Consider the following 26,130-nt stretch of genomic DNA (forward strand, 5'->3'; position numbering starts at 1 on the left):
TTTGGTATCTCTTGAAAAGTATCCCGTGTATGATACGGAAATGGGTGGCACCGGAAAAGACAAGACGCGGAGTAAGACTGCTTTTATCGGCAGGTGTTTTCACGAGTATAAAAAGTGTGAAAAAATTTCGCGCCCTAGGTTCTTTACATATCAACCCTTTTTCTATCCTGTGGTGAGTTTGTCACCCATAAGCTACGCCCTTACGGGAAAAAAAGGGAAGACTGATAGTGGTCTTTTGCTTTTGGTTATGAAGAACAATATTTTTAGTTGTTTTTCGTCCAGTGAAAGTCCAACAGTTTTATCACCAACACCTAAAAGCAAAAATGTAAATGAAAAATCTCACAATCAACAACCATATTTGATTGTCAAGGGTGACCCACCTAGAACACTGATTAAAACATGATGTTATAACGTGTGTTGAGAGCAAAAGGTTTACTTCTTATCCGAAGAGAACGGAAATGAGAAATATTTGACCCAGTCGACTTGATTGTATTGGGTGTCGATCACCTTGACAACCGGTTCACAGGGTGTATAGTTGTATCAATTATCAATGATATTATCATGGTGTGATGCGTACAAACGCAACTTTCAATCGCTCAAGTATCGCGAGATGAGAGTCAGAAGTTCCGATGAGAGTCAGAAGTTCCTTTCAGCATATGTGGGGGCCCACTGCGTGCGTATGGATTACATCGGTCAAATTATCCATTCACCCACCCTGTATCCATCCATCCATCCATCCATCCATCCCTCCCGTCATCACGCATCCCTGCATCCAGATGTAAACACTCGTTGAAGGATGGATAGATGCTGTTACATTCCTATCCGTTAGACCAACCTTGCTTGCTACATGTTTCTGCCCAAAGGTCACAGAACCTGTTTTCACTGGGGAAATTGAAATCCCGACATCCCAAGAGGTATCCTTTTGGCAGCCACAACACGAAAGTTTTTTGATGGATGTTGCGAAAACCAACAAAGTGTTTCAGCTTCTTGTCTTATCGCATGTATATTTTACTATGTATTGCACGTTGGCCTGTGATGAATGGATTCCGCGTGGTCCGTCGTGCTCTATACCGATACTGCCAAATTGACTCTTTAGTTTCCGATATCATCTCCTTCTGGTCATTTGAATTTAGATTTTTTGAGCAGTTGAAGAAACTGTAGGACCGATTAGCGACAATAAAGTCAATCTTTCTGACTCTTTTGAGTTTGCTGACTCGAAGGTTAAGTAAAAAAGAGTGCAGGACAGTAAAGCAGAGCAATTATTGAATATTGTTAAGCGAAAATATACAGTACATACAGTGAAAGGGACGTGCAAAGTCGGATTTTTCGGGAAAAAGATTATTTTATGCACAAGGCGTTAGGCGGTGAGGCAACACCTTTCTCCTTGTTCAGTGGTGCACTCGTAAAGAAGTATTCATAGACTTTGTCCTCGTCCGAGTCCTTGGCAAGTTTTTCCAAGTAGAACATTTCGCCAATAGGCATACCCCAACCTCCAAGGAACATGCAATCTGTAAATTACAATACCAGCATTGAGATCAAGTTCGATTTGATCAGAGAATAGATTATGAACTTACGGCAAGATGACTCCCAGTCCGTGGGAGGGAACGCTTCAAAGGGGAAATTGTCGGATGCCACAGCCGCAAAGTGATGATTCCAGATCCAACGGAATGTGTCTTCACACGCTTTGACGCCAGCGCAGGTGGGTTCGGCCAAGTTCATGATATCCTTCATGCGGTCGCCTTCCACTTCATATTTTTCCATCCAGCCCGTACGAACAAGCAAAATGTCACCTTCTTGGAAAGTGACTTTTTGATATTCTGCCACCTTTTCAAGCTCTTGCACCGTAATTTCATAGCGAGCAAAAGGATCGAATTCCTTGTTATGAACCTTGGCCCATCGTCCGTAGTCCAGCAATACAGCGCGACCAGCAATACCGCGTCGAGCCGCATGATGAATGCCTAAGCGGTCCGTTTGTTCGGGTCCAGGAACGATCTCCGAGGAAGTCACATTGTTATAGAACTTGCCACTACCAAGATGAGCAACGTGGCGAAGTCCATCCCATTGAGTCGAAGATTGCGTGTTGAAATTATTGTAGGTATCGTCAAAGGCAAGATCACCCTCCACAAGGGGTTTGAACTGATGCTCCAGACCTGAACGGTTGAATAACGGAGGTGACGGCGACTCCAACTTCCAATTCAACGGAAAGACAGCACCGCGTGTGATACATTTGGATGCCTTGATATAGATGGGTGGTATTGAGTGACCTTTTGCCCTTATTCTCACAACTGCAATGACTCTATGTCAACTTACATTCGCCACACGCTCTTCTGTCAATAAATTCAGGGTGCCCAGGTTATCGTCTTTGCCCCATAAACCCCAAGCGGAGTGAGCAGGGTATGTAGGCTCAATAGGCAATTGGTCGTAAGTGGGAAGCGTCATTGGACAATAAAGGGTTGAAAGGAGTTGTCATTAAACAAGTCAGAAGCCTTGATCATATTTAAGCGGGGGTGCAATTTTTCGCTTTAGAATCGTTTCGCTGCAAAAGTTCCGCGTGCCGGATAATCTATCGCTTGAACCTATTTGCCCCTTTTAGCCCATTAACTGTTGGATATAGACACTTCGAGAACCCCATCTTGAGGAAACAATTTGCCTAATGGGAATTCTCTATCTTTGCTCACTTGATTAGTAACGCTATTTGAGCATTGTAAGCCTACAGTACGCACTTTTTTCCCAGCACCAAAAGCGTGGGGAATGTAGCAAATTAACTGAACTTCAATTGATTGGTTCTCAGCAGTAAAGCTTGACAGTAGTGGATGAAACAAGCGCCCTTTGACTGAAGGTCCAGATAAACAAAATAAAAAGCATCGTATGATGACAACTGTCCGTGTTGGCATATGCATCGATTTACTTTTTGAGCAAGCGTGGTTTTATGCATACCCGTGAATAAGAGCAATGTGAAAATAATCCAGCATCCGGATGACGATCTGGCGATACTGATAGCGGCAAGTAAGATCGTGAGAATCCGCTTACTTAATCGCTTTAAACAGCGAATACAGCTGTGCTCAGACTGAACACTTGAAAGCTTCAGGACATGCTCTAATAAACGAATATGATCAGGGTAATATAAGCATCCATGCCAGCCATATAATAAGAGGAATAATGATGTTGGCTTGAAATTAAGTTGGTTACGCAGGTAGATTATATCGATGGAGCCTCGGACTACAACTTTTCCGAAATACCTGGTAGAACTTGCTTGTTAATTTTGCAATAATCGGCAAGAGAAGGACAAGAGTATCCGAAGAAAAAAGGTTACTTTTATTACAATCATTACGTTGTCCTTTAATGACGGAAATCCTTCTATCATACACAGGGGTTTATAGTTTTATAAAACAGTATCATCTTTTTTTGCTGAATTATTCGTTATATAAAATTCTTGCTATCGATTTTGTATCCGTTCAGCTTTTGTTCCTCATATACCACCATCAAGCTATACAACGTGACAAGCTTGAATGTTGCGGCATGGTGAGTCGTGTTCGTTTGCTTTGCTTTGTGACGTAAAGTCTCCTTGGGTCGATTTGCAGATGAAAAACTTGGCCACGAGATGCGTTGGTGTGAATACTTGATGATTTTGGAAGTGCCATTTCTTGCGGAGACGCAATGATGTACCGCATGGGAATTACATGGCGTACCGGTGGTCGTGACAATGTATGCGTCCAATGGCTTTGGAAACCTCTTGCCCTCGGAGAGGCTTCATCCTGAGTAGTAGCTGTCCGCTGATCATTGGAGATACCTGTTGTGACTGTATGACAGACGACGTAGTTGTCGAACCGGAATGCCTTGGCGATATGGAATTCTGTCAATGGTTGTATTCGGTAAATTTGGTTGCTGCGACGCTGTATGTACACTGGAACCGGCACTGCTGCTGCTCGGCGAATTGTAGGTTCGCGATTGCCAAGAATGATTCCTGCTAAAATGACGTTTTTTGCCTTATAGCGTTCTGTTCTGGGAAGGTTATTAATCGTGCGGTAGATGGCCCCAATCGAATGTGGCTCTGAATAATATTTGCATTGATCGTCGGCGAACGTTTACGGCATGTATCACCAAACAGGTCTTTTAGGGATGACACCATCTTTGAAATATGGGAGGCAGTCACTTGAAATTCGTTTTTGTCTTGGGGAGACTGTTGGGAACCGTGTATAGAACTGTCCAAATCTTGGAGGCTGCGTCGGGCGCTTGCTGAGGATGTAAATGTGATTATACGCCGAAGGTGAAGGATCGTTTTGGTTGGATATGCTCGAATCTGAATGCACCGAGAAACTATTGAAGATTTGAGGCGCCAGTTTCACACGATCGGGCTATTCTGGCTTTGATCGCTTTCAGATATTTGGTTCGGAAATCCTTGTTCGAGTTCGAATGCACCGAGAAACTGTCGACCAATTGAGTGAGCGCGCTTTTGATGCGGCTGAATCGTGAAGTTGAATTCGAGGCGCCAGTTTCATACGGACGCCTATCTTGGCTTTGATCGCTTCTAGATATTTGGTTAGCAAATCCTTGTATGGGTTCGAATGCACCGAGAAACTATCGACCAATTGCGTGAGCACGCTTTGAATGCGGCTGAATCGTGGAGTGGAATTTGAGGAGCCAGTTTTATACATACGATCGCGCTATCTTGGTTTTGATCGCTTTCAGAAACTTGGTTCAGAAATCCTTTGCTGAATCTTCAGTGTAATTGATTGTTGGTGAATCGCTTGATGGGGAGCTGTCACAGCTCGAGTCAAAGAAATAGAATCCCCAGGTCACATCACGATAGATAATTGCACGAAGAATAACAAACAAGGTTCATGTAACCGGAAACAAGCCGGACGTTGTGGTTGCTCAGTAGAGGTGTATTCACCAGGAAGAAAATGCGGGGCGATTCAAGATACATCGTGTGTACAGTCGAGGATGACAGCGCGGAAGTCGTGAGAGATCGGTTGATGGTCGCAAATGATCGCCGGCAATCTCGTCAACGTCATTCTTTGTTTTCTCCGACTGCTTGAATAATACGTCGTCGTCGTTAACGGGCGGGTTCAGATTGATCCATTGGAGTAAGAAGTAAAGACCAATTTCATTCTTCTTCGCTTCGCATTGATAACTTGATGACTATATTTTTCGCAGGACGAGCGTACAACTTGTAAAAATGCAAGGTTGTTTGATTCGGTTCCATGATTGCCAGCGGGCCGCCAGGCAAGTTGTGGCACTTCGGACGAACCAGTATAACGGCATTATGCGTTTTCAGATAGCGGGCCATGTTGAACAACATGCCTTTTTTCTTTTGTCCCCTTAAGGCAAAAGTGTCTGTAGTATACATCGCATTCGGATTCATGAGCCACGCGCGATCAACTGAAGCGGCTGGCATCGCGTATAATTACGGATGTCATTGGTGTGTAAAAGCCATTTGGGTAAGCAAGGGAACGTGTAACTACAACATATGCCAAGGAAACATAAGCATGATTGTTGCTTTGGCACAGTTTGATCTCTAATTACTTACGGCATCATGGACGATAATGTTGCCCCGCCCAATCCAATGATGAAGGACCATTAGACATTAACCGTGAAGAGTTTCAGCAAGACCAACTATACTTATGTCTCGAAACTTTTTCTTCAAAATACGTCAAATCGACTTGAACCGTTCGGCCGCTTCATAAATGTTCCTGCAGTAACTTAGTGACATCTTCCTTGGCGACTGGAGCTTCGGTGGCAAGAATTGGAGGAATCGGTTCTTCTTGAAGAGTCTTGGCGACGTAATTGGTAAAGTAACGGAAAATAAGGCCGCTGGAGTTGGGTCCTCTACTTGCATGACTTTTTAAGGAATGAAATAACCACCAAGGTTGCGCAACACCGAATGAAAGTCGTATTTGATAAAAGAATCAATTAACTAGTAACAGGGTGAGTATAGATTGCTAAATGCGACTAGTTGTTTCTGACAGACAACTTACTTATGATTGGTTGATAGGGTCATTTTTTGTCGGATCGATCCAGTTGAGAGAAACGTGGTTCTTTAGGTGTTTATCACCAAGCCGGTCTTTGATGGAAGCAGCCATTCCTGAAATATACTGTGCTGTCGCTTGAAATTATTTTTTGCTCCGAAGAGTCTGTTGCGATCCTTGCATAAAAGCATTGAGTTCTTGGACGGTGTGGAGTCGCTTGCTAAGGGCGTAAACGTAATTCTGGCTGGAATAGCTCCTAGGCACTGTTCGAAAACTTGAAGGCGTTTACCGGCGATGCTATTGATGACTTGTAAGAGCGCGCTTTGAATGCGGCTGAATCTGGGGATGGGGCTTGAAGAGCCAGTGTCACACGATCGGGATTTCTTGCTGCGATCGCTTGTAGAAATTTTTCTTGAAAGACTTGGAGAGGTTCTTCAGTACAGTGGATTATTTGGGAATCAGTGACAGTTGCAGCCAGGTTGAAACATTGGAATCCCACTGTCACTTCACGACATATTAGTTCCACGAAGAACATCATGATGAGATTGATACAGTTTGCAATAAAATGGACATCGGGGGTCGCTGAGTAGATAAGTATCTACTTGAAAGATGAAGTGAGGAGAATCAGGGTACATTGCGAACAAAGTAGGTGACGAAAGAAAGTGATGTAGGAATGAAGTGATGGATTATGGAATGAGGGAAGAGGTATAACTGCTTTTCCTCTAGCGAGAGGCTCTTTTAACTGCGTTTTTAGAATAGCGAGGCTAACCAGTCTCAACGCCCACAGCACAGTGCCTATCGAGCTTTTGCATGTCCGACTATGATGGTTCTTGACCGGTTTGTTGGTGGTGATGATGGGTCCGTAAAAAAATCACCAATTTAAGCACTTGACTAAAGTGTCGAACCTTGAATGTTTTCAACTCTCGGAATTTGTTGTCATTTTCTATTCTCATACGTTGCACATGACATTTAGACACTTTGACTAAGGCTACTGAATGATGAGAATATAAAATCATATCTTCACTAAACTGGATTGATTTTCTGGTAAGTGTGGTTGAAGAGAATAGCTGTTACAAAATGCCCTGGACTAATAACTTTCAGAAAAGACCTCTTGAATTGTGCCTAGTCTTTCTGCATGAATCCAGGGGTGATCTGAGCGCGCACTACCATTATCGGCGCCAATCTCCCCGTCGTGTCACTTTACTTCCAGGCGCCGAGGCAATTTTCGACCACTAATGTCTATTGCAATGCAAAAAAAAGCTCATAGTTTTATCCTATAAGCTATTAGCCAATACTGAAAGACAAGCAAATAGTGTTCATGAGGATATAGGGAACAAGGTTGCTCAGCGTCGCAACTGAGCGAAGCTCATGTGAAACGAAACATATTCAATGGTATGACCGGAATGAATTCAGCGACGAGTAATTCCGACGATCTGATATTTAAAAAACATCGCGTTGACACCATTCCGATCAGGAACGTCCATGGTCGACAAAGAAAAAGTTACTCTCTTTCGCTCAAGCAAAGCTGTTGAACCGTAAAGACCTACTCAACAACTGGCGAAGACACTCTATATGTGACGTGCGAAAAAAAGTTTCATGGCTTGTTTACATTTTGTAATAAGCCAGTCACCCCGCGCAATTGGGCATTTTTCTCTGAAGGACACCAGTCCTGGCAATTATTTCCTCACATTCGATAACCAAATAACGAAGGATTTTTGAATTTTTTCTTTGATGTGGACTCAAAAATATAGGAAGTGCTATTATTGCTTCCAAAAAAAAGCGACCCATTTTCAGCAACCATTAACAGTTTAAAATTTATTTAGTAACCAATTTCTGCTGTGTGCGCCAATGATCAATTATTTGGCCATTATCAGTGAAAATAAACCATTTTATTATATTACAAAATAACATTCGCATGAAGGCATGACTAACAAGAACCTAAAAAAGGATCAAAACGTGTGAGTTTGCATTGATTGGGTAAATGCGTGCTATTTGTGAGAGTCCTTCAAAGGTCGTTTTTTTTTTTTTGGTCAGGAGTCCCAAAGCGGTCCATTTCTGCTTTCTGCAAAGACAGCCGCTCAGCTGTTGTGTGAGCAAGTAAGCAGAGTAGCGTCGTTAAAAATGGCCGTGTCTACAGCCAATCAAGGGAAAATTGCGATTCTGAATTGTCAAAGCACCCTTTTTTTGACGCCCCCACTTTTTCTTCTCTTTCCAGTTCTCCACTTTTTTTACCAGTAATCGCTGCTCTCTAACCGCACACTCCATTTTGGAGGCGCCAACAGCACTTCTACCCCTCCTCCCTCTAAATGGTAAGCCTTGACAGACGGTCTGCCTTCGTCCCTCCGTTCGCAATGACCAGAATCTAAAGGATAGTGCCTCCGCTGTCAGTGCAAAAACTCAAAGGCTAAAACAATTCCAAGGAGCCTCAAACACCATGATACACTGGCCAAGCCGTCCTCAAATTATACAATGATTGAGACACAATCAGCTTCCAGTTATAAAAATTTTTTATGGTAAGCCTCGTGCAAACTCCACTGGATCCCCAGCATTGACCTTGTATGCTCGTTACAGCCAACGCGCCATCTTCGATTCAGCGGCGCAACCGACGCTCAAACTGCAGCTAAAATATCATTTCCATGTCGACCATCCACCGATGTTTACTATGGTAATCATGTCCTGTTTCATTTTTTCTGTTCCTGTTGCCAGCGCATTGACCTCCATTTTTAATCAGTTTCTCAACTCAGTTTCCCACACGATCGGCGCCTTGAAAACAAACAACAACGCCAGGACTATTCATCCAAGGCTCAAGAACGGGCGTTTTTCTCACAGCTGAAATATAATATTCACGCACAAAAAGTGCCTCAAGCAAGCTGATCTGAACCGAAGATACTGGCCCAGCCTTTTGCCGCCGCCACTATCATCGAAAACGCCACACAAATGATTGACGCCACCGCCACCATTGGCCAAAATTTACTTCAATTGAAAACTCCGACAGAACACGCCCATCTCAACAAAACGCCACAGAAGAATTTTCCCCCGCTGCAGAAGACTGCCATGCATGCACATTTTCTTTACTATTTCTTTTGTGCTCTACAACCGTGTCCCTCAACTGCAAAGAATTTAAATGGATTATTATCCTTCTTTCTCTTTCAAAGGTAAGGATTCCAACCTGATGTCGCCATGGTGTTGGGAAAAAATATTCACGATGAGCGGACTCTTACAATAATTTTCAATAGGCAAGCGTTCCTGCAGCCATTCCCAAAATCCCAAGTGAGCCTTGTTACAAGTGGCTCAATCAAAGCATCTTTAATTCGTCCCCAGATGCTAGCAAGCTTTTCCAAACAAACCAGAATACAAGCCTACGGTAAGCTTCAACAAAGTCAACTCGACTGAAAACCCAAACACTAAAAAAGCTTTTTTGTGCTCGTTTCAACAATCAGGCAACCACATCCGCCATGCCCACAATTCAGCCCTCACAAAACTCAAAGTGGAAAACGCTTCTATAATCACCTCAAATTCGGAACAGGAACTCATAGGCATTATACATGACTATCCACCGATCAAGGCACCACCTTTACCAGCTACAAGTTCCGCAAGTGCTCAACAAGAAATGAAATCTGGGCTTACAGTAAGTCTCAGCCAAGCTCAGCTCGATTGAAGCCAAAGCAGTAACATTAATCTTATCTACAGCAAAATACACCGCCACGCCTTTGTGATTCGAATCAGAAACGCTCAAGTTCAAATATTCCCTCAGACTTCTCATCCGAAATGGGACTTTAGAGGCCTTACAAGCGGCCAATTCAATCGATCAAGGATTTTTTTTTAATCCATTCCAAAATCAAGCAGGTGTTCCAAAGCGACAAATATAAGCCTATGGTAAGCCTCATAGCGAACTTAATTCGTCTCGAATCAAGCATTAACTGTTGTATCGGCCTTGTAGAAAACACATTACCATGCCTGCACATCCGAGTCTCGTAAAATACCAGGAATCATTAGCCTTAAAGGTGGCTACTGATCGAATCAAGGCGTATTTAATCCATCTCCGAATGCAAAGCGGTGTTGATCTAGAATCAAAAGATAAAGGTACGGTAAAAGTCCCAAGGAATCTCTGAACCAACGCACTGATCTTGGCTGCTTGTTAGAAATGCACCTCTACGCCCTTGATGCAAGGTTATTTTCCCAACCTACGGCTGCTATTCCCGGAGGCACTTTATTCAAGCAAATTTGTGGCATACCAATAGTAATGATTCTTATTTGTGATTTTCGGTGGCCGTTTCAAATGCATTGACAATTGTATTTCTGTTTATCTCGAAAGCTCAGTCCTCACCATGGTGCTGCAATACAACGAAATAACACCGCGCAACGTCATCCGAATCCCACGAACAGACGTTTTCCGACACGCACCATGAATGATGCTTTTTCTGCAATCATTGACAAAGTAAGTGCCTGAATTGGCTTTGTTGAATTCAAAAGATGGTAATACTACCGGTTTCTACTGCCAATGTAAGCGCCCTGCGAATGATCCATCACGACCGTCTGTTACAACCATCAATCGAGGCTCCGCAAGGCGACATATGAATTTATCCACGCCTCAAGAATCTGCTACGTATTCCATCCAACAAGCAGAAAACAACATCAAAAAAGCACAAAAAAAAAGAAGAAGAACTTTAAAAAAAGAGAAAAGAACAAAACAAAGAAAAAGCCAAAGGGAACGATGGAAAGCGGGTCCCAGGTGGGTGTCCACCTGAACCAAAGATGCACGGTGGGTGGCTGGGTGGGGGATCGCAGCGTTTGAGTCGACCGTCCTCTTCCGTTTGTTTCGCGAGTTGTTTTTCGACTTCTCCCGGTCGGTCTCTTCTGGTGGTTCACGAGTACGGGATTTCGATGATGCCTCTCAGCTCCGAGGCTAGGGTGCGGGAAAGTGGAGCCAGGCCATGTTCGTGTGGCACGCTCGGTTAAAATCACAGGGTAAGGAGAAGGCACAGATGAAAGCTCGTGATTAACAATGATGTCGTGTCTATGTTCAGTGTTAGGTTGTTGGACTATAGAAGCTGGATTACTACACTTGATCCGATCCAAAAGTGTCCTGAGGGGATTGGGGGGGGGTTACTAACCTTTGTGGTTTTGTAGGGGTATTACTAATCCTTTTTTTTAACAGCTTCGATCCGGCGTGGGACGATCCGAAGTGAGGGTAACCAGCTAAGTATGCTTGGGAAAATTGGTCTTTTTTTTCAGATTTACTCACTACTTCTTGTCATAGGGATTTGGTTCGTCATTGCAGCAACAAAGTAAAGTATCACCGCTATTCAATTTTTATTCGAATTAACACTACACTATTAGGTTCCCTGTACAAAAAATGCGCCGCATGAATACAAAAGATAAATTGACATACATTGAATGATTTTTTTTGGAATGTGTACTTACTGATATTACACCATTTGAACTCTGGTAGGTACCGCTTTGCGGGCTTGGTCCCGCGAAGGCTATTTTTCCGACGAAGACAAGATGTCAGCAAGCCGTAGCGATATTGCTAAGTATCTTCATTACCCAGATTTTACTCGAAATTACTTACTACACTATTTTACAGGCTTCGCTTCCATGAGAATGATGCGCAAAGGATGAAACAAGTACGTACACACAACAATGAATAGCATTGTATGGATGGTTACTAACTGATATCATACCCTTTAATGAGCCTTTGAACATCTACGAAGAAATGGGAAATCAAGTTACCGACGAAATTGTGCAAGGGTAAGTATATCTGGTGGCTATGAAACTACGGATAATGAGTGCTTGAATGGTCCAATTGAGTTATTTTCTTGTGAATGGCAGCACTTGGCCGATGGATCCACCGGAAGAAGGAGTCACTCAAGTTGCAATGGCTGATCCAGGACCCGTCATGGGCTTAGGCTTGAGCTAGGGAACCATGTATGGTGGCACGTATGCAGGCAGCGAGCTGTTGGTAAGACGTCTAAACGACTACTTGACGGAACCCTTTTTCCGGACGACACAACTGGGTTCAGCAATTGTAATGAAGGGATGACGAATTGGACCGGGGGTTTTCCGTCGATATGGGATAGATTACGGATGATCCATTTGGGGATCTGCGGGCAAAAAGGGATAAAATGATGGCTCAAAATCATGCACAACCCAAATTCACTTGTTGAATATTGAAGAGCAAACTTTGTCTGATTATCCATATTATCTTCAACCAAGCGGTGGCTGTGGTCATTATCATTTACAGTTATTGAGGCCCTTCATTTGTTATGAGCGTAAAGCAACGGCAATAAGGGCCAATTACCTTTCAGATAAGTATTTTGTCACATTGAATGGATCTATACTGTTGACTAAACAGATTGTCGTAGATTATTTTTACTGTATTATTTACTCGACGCAAGGAATGGTTGGAAATATGATAGTCGATTCCGGGGATATCAATCAAGACTTCATTTATGATCTGTGAAATTGGTAAAAAAAAAGGTGTAATGGGATGGGTGCAAAATTGGTTATCTAACAAGTAGGGGATTGGGACACTTGCCTATGTTAATCATTCTTTACGAATAAATATCCTTTTAAGAAAAAGTCAGAAAGCTCTGGATCTAGTCTATGATGTTCTTGGACGCTCTTTTCTCAGTTTTAATGATTGACCTTTCCTTGAAGGAAAAAGTCGAGAAGTTTATTGTTTAGAAAAACCGATAACGGCGTTCTTATGTTATGTTCGATCTTGAAGAAAAAATAGTCATTCTGGGCTAGGATAAAAGCGGTGACAATTTATGCAACTGCTGATTGCGTTCAAATATCCTGTTTGCGCTGCAGTGGCGCGCGTTTTCCTTCGGATTGAAATGTTTAATACCAACCGCTTTTTACGGCGGTGATCTACTCTTCCAAGGACGAGCTTCCAAGCACTGTCAAAAAATAACGAATATCTGAGCGCAGATGCGGTTTACAATGGAAAATGCCACCGAAATCAATTGTTCACTTATTTTTCTCAGTTCTCTCGTAACTTCAGGCTCACGATATTGGATATCCCACTTCCGCACTTGTATATCTTTTTATTACTTCTCTAAGGCCTTCTATATACATCTATTTAATCATCTTGTGGGCTTCAAAGTTTTACGTCAACAATGATGCAGGATGTAGGATCTGATCACTGGATAAAATGAGTTTTCGCGGTCAATGGCTTGAAATATCACACGTTGTTGGGTAAAAAAAAATCTGATCCATGTTTTGGCACAAAACGGATAAAAATTTTAGGCTACTTCTTCCAAGGTGCCAAAGGCCACTCAAGCCCCACTTTTAATCAGGCCACCCCTTGTTGAAACAACGTTGGCAGAAACCCTGTTGCTTTGTTTCATCTAAGCAATGTTCAGCCAGTCGAAGAAAGGGCGCCTCATGCATTTCTCTGCGGAGATTTAATATTTCACCAATCGGACAATGTCCAACCGAAACCGTGAGTCCTGTCCACACAAACGGAAGGGCTCGTCCAGGGACCTAGATCAAACATTGGTTGGACAAGATCCACTCTAAGATTTGATCTTGTAAAATGAACGTTGACATCGCAGTTCCTCCAAGTTGAGCTTATGGAAAATGGGACAAGAGTCGGTTCCCTGCTGGTAGTTTTTCTGCCAAAGGGTCGACGATCTTCTAAAGGATTTCCACTAACCTTTTCTGTACAAGGTCCATCATTATTATCTGTTTTTGGGACGCAAATAAACGATCATGATACGCTAGCTAAGAGAGTGTTCCAGTAACTGGGAGTCATTTACATAAAGGAAACGAAAGTATATTTTTGTACACAAATAAAAAGGGGCGAGTGATTCTTCAAAAACACACTACACGGAATATAATTACACTATACAGAGACAACAAGCTATACAGAAACAATAACGACAATTGGAGAGGAAATACAATGTTTTTTACAGGATATCATCTACACAAGGAAACCAGGTGAACGGTTAGGAGTGACGGGGCAAAGATAGCGATGCACTTTTCAAGGAAGCTATCGGCTTGGCATCTTTCCAAAATGGTTTCTGTTTTTGCTTGGAATACCAATCGATGAAAGGAAGAGAGGCATGCTTCTGTTTGCCGCTGTAGGAGTTGACGTTCGCAGGGTGATGATAGTCTGGAAATCGGGACGGCGAATGGTAGTCTGGACACCGATGCTTTCTCGTCCGTACTCGGCTTCGTCTTTTCAGTGTGCATCGGCCAGGCGAAGAGTGGCATTCGGTATCGGGCGAGTTAAATACGTCTGTACTTGGAATTGAACTGGGAGGTCGCTGACCCTCGGGCCTAGCGACGTGAGCCACAGGGATCCCCAGTTCCGAAGAAACTGACAGCGGCGAATACAGCGAACCCTCATGTTTGGAATATGTATCGGTTAAGAAGTAGTAATGGTCGTGGTCATCAAAATGTTCGATAAATCGTGAGTGTCGCATCATGACAAGGAGGAAAGAAAAACTGACAATTTCATAAATAAATAAAAAAGGCGCCAATGCAAAAGTAGTATTGGCCAATATTTATGGAAATCGTGGTTGAACCACCGTCGTCATCGCATCCAAAAAAGGCAATTATTTGGGATCTAAAAATTTTTGCTTTCCGTTGGTGAACGAACAACCGCTGTCTGTTCTAGGCTTGTGATTGGCTAAGCCGAAGATTTTAACCTTTTTTCATTTGACATGAATGAACTCCCGTCCGATGCCAAAATTAGAACGCACAGCGTCATTGCCATGCACCAGTCATTATTTGTGTTGTATCGAAGAATCACAAGGACTTATTTGATTCGTTCAACCTAACATGTCGCGCCTAGATTTTGACTCACCCGACGCATGTCTTCTGGAAACAACCAAAGACTCTACAACGCCATATTAGTAAGAAGGCGTCACTTCTTGGCACTTGATAGCAGGAAACAGCCTCGGTTCATCTGTACAATTGATCCATAAAATGTCGAGAATGCTTGTTGTTTTTAGACTTTGCTGTGGCAAGTTCCGCTTGACTGAAATGTCACATTAAATCCGGATCATACGCATGTTTTTAGAGCCGTTATACATACCGTTCTCCCTAGATAAGTTTTAATTGATACGGTTCAATAGCAACAGCATGATCCCATCATTCACGCATATACCACCTGCAGATACAATAATCTTTTAACGATATAGCGTAAATCATCCTTCCTGTGCAATGCTGCATATCGCGGGACTACAAGTACCAGTATCTTTTCAATGCAATTTTTAACAGTAAAGCGCATATGAAATGAGACAAGCTTGTTGGTAGCTAAATTTTTATTAGAGAATCCATTCATACAGGAAAAAAAAATGGCTAGAACAAGATAAGTAGACACAGGCTTCAAAAATTCACAAAATTTACAAAAAGAAAGATCATATTTGGATAGTCAAACATCATTTACTGTATGTTTTTTTTTGTTCATCCATGAGTGACCGGCTAAGACGACGATAGATTAGCTTTCCCCATCAGGTCACAATAAGGATCACGATAGCAGCCTTTTAAGGCTTGGATTTTTTGTTCGACTGTCTCGGCTACAGGATCCAGTGGTGCAGCTGCGAATACCGGTGCTCTTTCATTGAAAAATGCAAAGTATTCAAGGTCACTTGCAAACCCGTAATTTTCCTTTGTATAATGGAGCAATTGTTTGACAAACATGGCAAGTGACCTGCACTTTGCAAAATTAACCATGTCGTCCGGAAGATACGTCGGGTTGCCCTCGATCAAAAATGTCAGGTCTTTAATGACAAGTGGAAAGAAAGGAATCGTAGGTGATTTCGCTTTTCGTAACGTATGTCGATACGTCGCCATATTGTTGCTCACGTTTAGTTGCTTCTCAAGACCAGCAAACGCTTGCATGTCGCGGCTTGGCAATGATTTCCACTCCTCCAATTTTTGGACCGTAGCGCTCCCCAGCCCCATGGTCAGTACCATGCTGGTGTGGAAATTGCTCCACTCAAAACAGTGCTACATAAACGTGTTCACTACCATGCCTTTTGACTTGTTCACCGTTTAGATCCTCATGACTAAACAATGGATTACCTTGGCTATCTCTATCAGCTTTCGTATCACGAGGCGCCTCTGCTTGGGCACTTTGACCGTACAAACTTCGTGAATGACCCAATGGCTCAACTATAATATCATCAATTGAGTGATATGATCAAGGTTATTTTTGAGAAGGTATATATCATACCAAGTTGGCGCGATCGGTCATTTGTGCAATAGGACTGTTCTCTGTTTCATGACCCTCGGTACGCCAAGAACCCTCGAGATATTCTTTTGCCGTGATGCTCTTGAAGCAATGGTAATCGGCTAACGTAAGGTACTTTGCAACGTCTTTGGCATCATGTGTGGCCAGGAAATTCCCATTTAGGGAATGCGATGGTTGCCAAGACACTGGCGAGTCAGGAGGTGTGCTGATGCTGGAGATCAAAGAAAACAAACTGGACGCTCCTGAAGGACGGCGATGACCATTGAACGCCATAGTGCTAGTTGGCGACGCTGGTAAGGAAGGTAATGTGCTTGATGAATAGGTGGAGTGGTTTGACGGGTCCGCGCAGCGACCTTGATGATATCGATGCATCTGTGCTGTCATGGTTACGGCTAAAGTTCATTTCCATGTATCCAACCTCGTCATTTTACCTGGAACGAAAGAAAATGCCTCAGCGTAACATACTCTGCTGCAAATTCCGTTTTTCTCACATCACGCTCAAGGAAAGATTCAACTTGGCAAAGCAGTGTGACATCCTGCCCAAAATCCTGATACCGTAGTTTGATCCATTGAGACAATGTATTCAGTATTCTACATCAACCACATGAGGGTCAGTATGTCCCAAAGGTTTTTGCACATGTAGACATACTTTAGGCGAATGTGGTTCTTCCACTGCAAAAGATGCGCCTCTTCACTTGATAGCTGATCCAATCGAAATCGGTCTATTAGCTTTTCCAGTAAATCGGATGACGGGATAAAGAACGGATGTGTCATGATAAAAGTATCGGTATATTCCAGGTCCAGCAAGGATTCATCGGTTAGCGTGCTTAGTAATTTAGCTGTTGTCCCGGAGAGAATGATCATTTTGTCAGATTTCTTCTCAACCGTGAGCACTTTCTTCCCACGTTCGGACAGATGAAAAATGCTGCTGTCGATGAATTCCCCACGCGAAAGATCAATGGCTTTTCGACACGTTATATCGTCGGCGGACCGTTGTTGTCGTACAAAGTATGAAGCGTTGTTGCCGTGACCTTGTCGAAAAAACAGATTGTTTTCTCTCTTTTTCTGTTTGGATCCTTTGGACAGGTCCTGCTGCCCATGGACTGTTTTGGTAGGAGAAATTTTTCGAGATCGATATCCTTGGATATTTGGAGAGAATAATGAGAATTCGGTCAAGGATACTGCCAAAGCAAGGTTGGACGGAGGACTCGTTTCTTCGAGGCTTTGGCTCAACCCTCGAAGATCACTTTCGGACTTGTGATGTTTAAGACCTCGCATGTTCTCGGTGCCAGCACTCAAGAAGCCGGTCTGATTGTCTCGGGTCAAATCCTCTCTAGCAAGGTAAGCAAACATTGGTGGCGAATTATCTTGCTTGGCTATCATGACACCCATCCGTGCGCGGGGTTGACCGCCTGATTTCAGGGATAGCTGCGTACCTGATGATGGATCTTTGCCCACAGCACGGCACGGCGAACTATGAAGTATTCGTTCCGATGATCCTGAGCTCTCAAAGTTTCGTTGCAACTTTTCGAACGTATCAGCATAAGGTCGTACAAAGGAAGTAACAGCTTCGTCTCGGGGCGGGGACGAAAGCGGATGGAAACTTTCTTTGTCGGAAACACACATCAATGCGTAATTGTAGACATTGGAAACAGGCGAAAAAGGCGTCGCTGTATATTCGGACGTATCAAAGACCGATTCTTCACGATCATCGTGCGTGGTTAATAGAATAGGCGGAATGACAGGCGGAAAGTCAGATATCTTTGTGTGCATAGGTTCGCATTGAATGGCTTTACAGGCCGTCCGTGAAGAACAAATCAGATCTTTGTTCACAATGGGCTGCAAGTTTCGGGGATATTTGCGCTCCGCTTTCTTCGTACGTGAGTGGGATGAATGCTGGAAAGATGTCACCGAAGCCGTCTGGATGGATCGCTGACCATCCTTTTCGGAAATGATGTCCGTTGTTGCCTGAAACGCACCATCCTCCATATTAGGAAACTAAAAAAGTAAGGAGACATTACAGATGGATTAACTTATCATGCTCCATGCTTGATGCATGAATTGGTGGAACATCAATCTACCTTTTGACAAGACTGATTGTTTCTCAAGTGCTTGTACTCATCATTTTGTGCAATGGACAAACTCATTGAGGGCTCGCCGATGGATTGGCTCTGGTGCGAAACATGATTGACTGTCTCCGTTTCTCGTCGAACTTGTAATAATGATGTGATTTTAGACTTTGCACTGATTCCAATGTCGTCCAGTGGAAAACGCTGTTCCATATCGGTGGATGCTCGGTCATATGAATGACACTTTGGGTGAAAGTCGATAGGGTCGGATATTTTCGTAATGACTGACATGGATGATAATCGTCAAAACGTGGGTGGAGAAGGAGACCTTTGGACAAGAGGTATGGTTTTTAGCCAAGAGAAAGATCCTTTGCAGTAGCAGGATGGGGTGGACAAATAATTATATAGGGGATGACAAGTGGGAAAAGGGGCCAAAAAATTGAGAAGACGCTGTTGAAACTCAGCAGCCCGACAATGTGCCTGAAAATGCTTTTGCCCGGTTCACTCACATCACACATGAATGGTCGATTTCCCGGAAAAGCGGTAACGTTCTGCTAATTCCCCAAGACATTCCTGGATCATATATGTCCTCATTAGGATTTCTTTAGGACTGTCCTTTACAACAAGCGCTGAAGCAAGAATTATCTACGGCAGTAACCGTATCTCATTCCTATGCACTTAGCATCATGCATTAATCAGACTGTGACAAGCTTGCTATTTTGATGTTTTTGGCAATTAACCGTCCAGCATATGTAGCGTATGCACGATGATCATGCTTAATACTGTGGGAGTCGATAATCATGTCATAGTAGTGCCAATGTTTGGTGAATGGAAGTTTGCATACAACCTTTCTTGCCTATTTGTTGGGGTTATTTCAGTCTGCGGGAGTTCCTTTGGTTACCGTTTGTGATTATATTTTATCGTTTTACGTCCGGGTTTCGCAAAGAATATTCGGATTTAAACTCCTACCTTCGAAATAGGGAGGGATGCGAAACCCGGGTGGCCAACAGGGTAATTTCGAGGTGAACCGGAAAATGCAGGCAGAGAAGACAATGATCATCCAACTTATGGTAACACAGTTGGAAAAAAGTAACTTTTTCCTTTGCCTTGGGTTTCTTTTTTTTTTTTTTGGAGTAAGAGAAATAAATAACACTTTACAACTATTACATGTTTCAAAAGCAACGATGAACGGTATATACATGTCAATAAAGGTGACAGTAGCAGGCACGCATAGGTTTTCGGATTGAAGTGAAGCTTGAACTTCCTGCTGCTTATTGTTCCGAATTCCATTTTGACCCCTTGATCAGCTCGGCGCTGGATAACGAGTGTGATTTTGCACGGATAAAATTCTGATACTTGTCACTCGAGTGCGTAATTGCGACGCAGATTTGACAATGGGGAACGACCGAGTTTTTGGCGCGCTTTAAATGTATTTTTGTTTTCGATGATATTGGTGGTCGAGGGTATACTAGATTAGCGGTGATGATGCATGATATCTATGATATTAGCCACGTATTAGTTGCCATCATTTGGGGGCACAAGTCATTCTTTGCAACTACTTGCCATCTAGGGTCACCAGGATGTTACGTTGTTCTACTTCGCAAGCTTCTTCTCCAATCTAAAACCATTCGTGAGCTTATTTTACACATGCGTGATGACATGCAACAGAAGAGCGCGAATCTACCTGAATGTAAGCGGTTGTGAACCCCGCCTCATCACATTCACACTGTTCGGTTAATGCATCAATGGCTAGGAGTCGTTTCATCAGTCGATCGGTGTTTGTACGTTTCAGGTGTTCAGCGACCCCGAAATCTGGTAACTGATGATATCTACGTTCGATAACCCTTGAGGTAGGCGATCCACGTAGAATATCCACGATTTGATCGAAGGTCACTTTTTCTGCTTGCAGCTGACGAACTAGACGGATAGCGGCAATAGCTTCCTTTGACACATTGCGTTTGACTTGCTTAGATCTGCCACGTCGCACACAGTTGTCACACGTGTTATAACACAAATTGGAATCGAATTTCTCGTCAAAGTGAGCCAGGACTTGTTGCCGTCGACAATCGATCCTGTTCTCGCAAAACAGGATCATCTTCTTCAAATTGTCGGCCAGTCGTCGCTTCTGCTGCAACGTGCCTTCGCCTTTGTTGATCAATAATTCGTGTGTTTTCCGATCAGCATACGAATAATAAAGACGACAAATCGCTGGCATGCCATCTCTACCAGCACGTCCTGTCTCTTGATAGTAGTTTTCAATGGAAGCCGGCATCGTAAAGTGAATGACGAATCGAACATCGCCTTTATCAATCCCCATACCAAAAGCGATTGTAGCTACGATCACTTGCACAGCCCCAACCTGCCACTCGTGTTGAATGCCTAACCGTTCTTCGGGCGATAAGGCGGCATGATAATGCTTCGCTTTGAAACCATAACTGAATCGAAGTTGTTCAGCCACTTCTTCGCATTGCCGCCTTGTCGCGCAATAAATAATCCCCGATTTGTTTTGATAACGCATCATGAAAAACGCAATATCCCTCAGTATAATATCTTTTGAGGCTATTTCGACGACTTCGTAGCTGGGCAACCGGATGAAAAGTTCCAATTAATCAGCTGACTTTAGAGATCGTGAAGTCAATAATTGATATCCACTTACGTGAGATTGGGGCGGTTAAAGCTTTGTTGCAAAATGGTACAGTGCTCGATTTGAAGATTGTATAAGATATCTTTTCGAACCATTTCATTGGCGGTTGCCGTTAAAGCCATGATAGGAACGTCTGGAAATTTGGTTTTGAGGTTGCCTAGCAGCTTATAATCCGGACGAAAATCATGACCCCACTGTGATATGCAATGCGCTTCGTCGATAACAAATCGTGCCAGCTGGCCTTGCCGATATAGTTTCTCGATGGCGACCTGCAATGCCTCGGAGCGTTGCAGTAATTCGGGCGTAACATATAGTAGTTGCAGTGCAGGAGGATCATGCGCAAGCTGGTCGAACACTAAGCGCCGATCTTCGGGTTTCAGTTGACTGTTGAGGAGGGATGCATGGATATTACGCTTAGTGACCAGTTGTTTCACCTGATCGTGCATGAGTGAAAGTAGCGGAGAAACGACAAAAGTGACCCCTTTTCTTTGATAATCCTGGATCACGGCCGGTAGCTGGTAACATAAACTTTTTCCTCCACCGGTTGGCATGAGAACAAAGATGTCTTCCCCGTTGAGCGTCTTGTTGATCGCTTCCAACTGATTTGTCCTGAAATCGATCAGGCTGAACTTTTGTTTCAAGGTTTCTAGGACAGCTTCCGACCATGGATACTGCTGAGAGGCAAGGTCAGACAGACTGCGAGATAACACGGTCGCTTTGGTAGAGTTCTTGTGTCTGTTTTTAGCCGGCACAGCTAAATCAGCCTCTCGATTTTCTTGCGCCGTTGTATGTTGCGTGTTGGAGGTGCCGCGATTCGATCGGTTATCCTTAGTTGGAAGGCTAGGAGAAGGAGGAGAAGGAGACGATGATATGGGTTTTGAATTTACGCGGAGATCTGTGGCAGAGGAATGGCCATTTGTCATTGTCAACTGTTTCTTCATGTCAATAGAAGGTTGGAGACGGTCACTTGATGTGAGTGCCAATGGTGCCAGTCTGGATTTGACCTTTTTGATCTTGTGCAAAATCGACTTCCTATGTTGGAAAACGCATTAAGTATTGGGCGATGGATCATGAATATCAATCATTCATACCTTTCTTTAATAAGCTGCTGCCGAAGATCATCATCTTCGGTAGGACGATCGACGAATAATTCCACCAACCTTTTATTGATGATATGCTCCTGCCGTTCCAGCATTTGCATTTGATGCCGGCATTTCTTATGGAACAACGAACGTTCAGCCATCTGTCGAAGCCGTGACGCCCCAGTTGATTTTTTTTATCATATATAGTTACCTCAACCTTTGAGACCGACGATTGCTCGTAAGCATCCATGAGTTGACTGACATCTTCATCCTTCAAATGATTCATCTCCTGCGACAGGGACTGCGATTGCTGTGAAAATTAGATCTGTCAGCGTCGATGAAACATACCGTATCATATTTAATTGAATTACCACTGAATTATCTGCATGGAAGCCATCGTCATGCCATTCGGTTTCAATAGGATCATCCGATAACTCCTGAATATCGCCGTACAAAAAATCCAGATCAGGAACCGATGATTTGGTGTTATCTTTAGAAGGCTGCAAGGCGCCAGATATCGACGGAGGAGGTATTGCAAACGATCTCGCCGTTGCAAGTGATGTTGTGGAGAGCTGCATCGGTTTGGACGTATTAGGGTTGAGGGCAGCCTTGTTCCCGGGGTTCACAGCCTGATCCACCGTTTGTTCATTTACGCATGTAGGATGCTGGGATTTCGATCGCTTTGATAAGGACAAACTGAGTGGTTTACGCGAAGCGCGTTTGCAGGAACCGGTACCTGTCCGACTTTCTAGCGAGGGTATAAATGTCAAATTGTCTGCCAAAGCAATTGCACCGGTTGGAAATGCATCATGAGTGGGGGAATTCAGTTGTTCTATGACCATGCATCGTATGGTTAGATCAAAAAGAACTTCCCCGTTATTGAGAGGGGACTTACTATTGGATATGCTTGATGGTGAGTAAGGAGTGCGGGTATTGTGTGTGCGATGCAAATGGTATTCACGGCTAGAGCCACGTTGGGAAAAACCATGCATGCTGAATTCTCATAATTTCCGTATGGAAATTCAAAGTGAAATCGTGCCTAGTTTTCCTTGGCTCACTGCGAAAAGCGCTTGTTCAAGTGGATTTGAGGCTGAAAATTTTTTGATGTCGCCCACTCCGCCTCTTCACTCGCACAATCTCTTGGTTGGGCGTAAAAACATTCCAGCTGGCTGCTTGCATTGTCGCCCTATTATTATTATTTTTTACCATGCCTTTGAGGTTGACTGACACTGCATGGGACTGCGTAATCTGTCCTGACCATTAGGTTGGTTCTCCAGGCAACAAAGATCCGTTGAGGCTTACAGGTATGCTAAACATTTTGCTACATCGGCTTACCCGTCTCGCTATCTTCCAGTTTTCGTTCGTTATGATTTCAGGCTGAAAAGTGTATCACTGTATTTCCTACTCAAACGTGTCTGTTCTGACCCAAATCTTACTCGTTGTATGGTTATTTAATATATCGTGAAAGAAAAAAGACCTCAATTATTTTAAATTGATAGATCTACCAAAAGTGTTTGGTTGCCGTAAGCTAATGGTAGCTGATCCTGCTGGGCAGTGACCTATCAATACGGAGCAAAAATTCGACTCATCTGTTTGTCCCTGACGTTTTTAGAATGCGTTCAAATGGGTCTAGTTGGCAGGGCATGTGCATATTGATCGATCAAACCATAAAGCAGCCTAGTTAGGAGTATGTCCATGGTTAGCACTCATTTTGCGTATGTGTTGTTATATTGTCTCTACGCTTAAATTAAAGATTCAATGGACCGATTTCTGGCTTTTGTTCTTTATGAGCACGCACAATTTAGAGATCATACGAAACTGGAGTCTCAAAATAAGCGCGTTATGTAGGATAATAATGTTCACCCTACAAAAAGTTCCTGTGTGAAATGACAGAATTATCATTACAACACGATCACTATGCTGTTGCCATGCGATGCAAGTATTCGCTGAATGGCATCACTGACAGGAGGGACACCATAATTAATTTCTAGTCGATGGCGAGTTTATTAAAACAGGTGAAAGGAGGGAGGAATGTTTACCGTTCATACTATCCATAGCAAGAGGTCTATAGTGAAACTACGGATCCTAGTAACGGTGCCAGCTATTGTCTTCTTTAGCTTTTGCTCTTTGCATATACGACAAAAGGAGGAGAGGTGATCAACAGACTCTTTCCTTGCGAACAGTAAATGTGCAGTTTCATCCCCACTATGTGTTGATGATGAAAGATCCATTGTGGACCTGGAAAAGCTAAAAACACAAAAAGTCGAGCACCTTGAAGAAAATGATGTCACAGTCCCATTGTGACATTTTTTTCTAGTCCCGATACTTCTTTCAAGGGAAAATTTTTTTTTCTGGTGTTAACGCGTGGCACCCCTATTGGACCTCCTCCAACGATGAGAGAGAAGGAATTCTCTGTCTTTGTCGGGCCCACCCATTTCAACTACAGGTCCCAAATTTTTTTTTTCACAATTTTTTGGAATTTTATTTCTTTTTGACTAGTTTCTTTTTGTTTTTCTTCCTTCCTTTTCTTCTCTTTCTTCTGCTTTTTCTTTTTTGTATTCTTTCCCGTCTTCTCTTCCTCCTTTTTGTACTTTATCTTTGTTTGATATTACAGTCAGCCACCCAATGTCCAGTCCTACTCCCCCCAAACGAAAAGTGACGCCCGCGTCGCCCAACCAAGACTTCTCTGAAGAGAAATATAAAAAATTGAAACGCAAGCTGCGAGAAATTATGGAGGTGACTGCAAAAAGAAAACATCATACCCGCTTTTCTTGTCAAGAAAAAAGGAGGGAAAAGTTTACTCATTCATTTTTCCTCACAGGTGAATGAATCAATGACCAAAGAATACACGCGCGCAAAGAAGAAGATCCGAACCCTTACTTATGAACGAAAGTACGTTATTTATCCATCCATGATGTCTTGTCCCTTCACACACGTGAGCATGCTGATGTTTTCTCTTTTCCACTTAGTCTGTTGCTGGACAACATTGCACGTATCGAGAACTTGCCAGATTCTGATGATAGTAGCGATCTAGCGAGCGATTTGTCCGATACAGAAAGTGAAATGGAAGAATTGCCAGGTGCGTATATGAGTAAAACTGAAAGGAGGAAGCGAGAAGGTTCAATAAATCCACAAGCGCGAAAGGGAAGACAAGAAAAGTGAAGAATGGAGTGGATGTGTGGGAGGTCACTGAAGGGGGAAAGAGGAAAAGGATAAAAAAAAGTTGGTGAATTCTTTTCGGAAAGGAAAACAACAAGATATTTACACCAGAAAACCCACATCCCGCAGTTTCAACGTCATCGTTATCCAAATCTTCACGAGCAAGACCTCCACCACGCGCTTCACCTATTCAGAGCCCGACAAGCACACGCGACTCCACCGTCGCTTCTGCCCCACCCAAACGATCTAAAATTACCAAAATCGCCGTAAAGACACGTCGTGTGCAACCCATTGAACGTGACGCCGAAGGCAACGCAAAATTACCACAGCAGATCGGTGTCTTGACCGTCCTCGATCTTGGAAAAATCGTCAGTGATCGCGACACATTTCACAACGAACGTTATATTTTCCCTGTCGGTTACACCGTTAGTCGCACTTACCCGTCCATGGTAGATCCCAACAGTAACACTGTCATCACAAGTACCATTCTCGACGGTGGTGACGGACCTCGATTTCACGTTGTGGCAGCTGATATGCCTGATTCACCTATTATCGCTAATTCAGCCACCGGCGCATGGACGGTGGTGGTGCGTCGTTCTAACGAAATTCGTAATCGTGAACACTCCAATTCAGCCAGTGGTCCCGATTATTACGGATTCAAACATCCCACCATTGCTAAACTGATTCAGGATTTACCAGGTGCTGAGAATTTGAAGCATTACGTGTGGCAAAATTTTGAGGAAATGGAACCAAGAGCGGCCAAAGGCGTCATGGCCGCGGCAGAGAAGAAGCGTGGTAATTTGGAACAGATGGGCAATGCCAACCGACGTGCACCTAGATCAGGAGGGGAAGAATTTGAAGAAGACGGAAGTACTATTGTTCCATTGAATACATATGAAGCGGACGAACCCATGCCAACTGCACCTGCAAACGATGTCAACCCCGTCAATGTGACCGTCCTGGACTCCTTACCGCCTCCCACCGAAACTCACTTGAC

At 43.4% G+C, this 26,130-nt stretch overlaps 6 protein-coding genes across 6 annotated transcripts; 2 read left to right on the plus strand and 4 right to left on the minus strand.

Moving 5' to 3' along the window:
* Window positions 1-1,338: 1,338 nt before the first annotated feature.
* BYT42DRAFT_492738 (uncharacterized protein) lies at window positions 1,339-2,439 on the minus strand (the record flags this gene model as incomplete). Its single annotated transcript, XM_051564169.1, has 3 exons — window positions 1,339-1,508; window positions 1,575-2,235; window positions 2,311-2,439. 3 exons carry the CDS (start codon window positions 2,437-2,439, stop codon window positions 1,339-1,341), a joined length of 960 nt encoding a protein of 319 aa, XP_051425079.1.
* A 7,483-nt stretch (window positions 2,440-9,922) lies between these two features.
* On the plus strand, window positions 9,923-11,889 carry BYT42DRAFT_612098 (uncharacterized protein; the record flags this gene model as incomplete). The annotated part of the gene is made up of 9 exons (XM_051571583.1): window positions 9,923-10,052; window positions 10,112-10,209; window positions 10,285-10,407; window positions 11,128-11,160; window positions 11,230-11,257; window positions 11,422-11,503; window positions 11,557-11,596; window positions 11,665-11,720; window positions 11,802-11,889. 9 exons carry the CDS (start codon window positions 9,923-9,925, stop codon window positions 11,887-11,889), a joined length of 678 nt encoding a protein of 225 aa, XP_051425080.1.
* Window positions 11,890-13,699: 1,810 nt separating this feature from the next.
* On the minus strand, window positions 13,700-14,439 carry BYT42DRAFT_562382 (uncharacterized protein). The gene has a single exon (XM_051567468.1). The coding sequence runs from the start codon at window positions 14,405-14,407 to the stop codon at window positions 13,925-13,927; it is 483 nt and encodes a 160-aa protein (XP_051425081.1). The 5' UTR covers window positions 14,408-14,439; the 3' UTR covers window positions 13,700-13,924.
* An 830-nt stretch (window positions 14,440-15,269) lies between these two features.
* Window positions 15,270-18,631, minus strand: BYT42DRAFT_562384 (ras guanine nucleotide exchange factor domain-containing protein). The gene is made up of 6 exons (XM_051567469.1): window positions 18,261-18,631; window positions 16,829-18,177; window positions 16,611-16,770; window positions 16,162-16,551; window positions 16,011-16,100; window positions 15,270-15,935 (listed from the first exon to the last, which is right to left on the minus strand). Exons 1-6 carry the CDS (start codon window positions 18,537-18,539, stop codon window positions 15,408-15,410), a joined length of 2,796 nt encoding a protein of 931 aa, XP_051425082.1. The 5' UTR covers window positions 18,540-18,631; the 3' UTR covers window positions 15,270-15,407.
* Window positions 18,632-19,884: 1,253 nt separating this feature from the next.
* On the minus strand, window positions 19,885-21,815 carry BYT42DRAFT_493811 (P-loop containing nucleoside triphosphate hydrolase protein; the record flags this gene model as incomplete). Its single annotated transcript, XM_051564252.1, has 2 exons — window positions 19,885-20,827; window positions 20,905-21,815. 2 exons carry the CDS (start codon window positions 21,813-21,815, stop codon window positions 19,885-19,887), a joined length of 1,854 nt encoding a protein of 617 aa, XP_051425083.1.
* Window positions 21,816-24,647: 2,832 nt separating this feature from the next.
* On the plus strand, window positions 24,648-25,972 carry BYT42DRAFT_482466 (F/Y-rich N-terminus-domain-containing protein; the record flags this gene model as incomplete). Its single annotated transcript, XM_051563701.1, has 4 exons — window positions 24,648-24,710; window positions 24,796-24,866; window positions 25,013-25,032; window positions 25,263-25,972. Coding segments are annotated over 4 exons (864 nt in total), but the record flags the coding sequence as incomplete, so codon positions are not given.
* Between the last annotated feature and the right edge of the window lie 158 nt (window positions 25,973-26,130).

Source organism: Radiomyces spectabilis (assembly GCF_025331425.1).
Source record: "Radiomyces spectabilis strain NRRL 2753 chromosome Unknown BYT42scaffold_4, whole genome shotgun sequence".
NCBI lineage: Eukaryota > Fungi > Mucoromycota > Mucoromycetes > Mucorales > Radiomycetaceae > Radiomyces > Radiomyces spectabilis.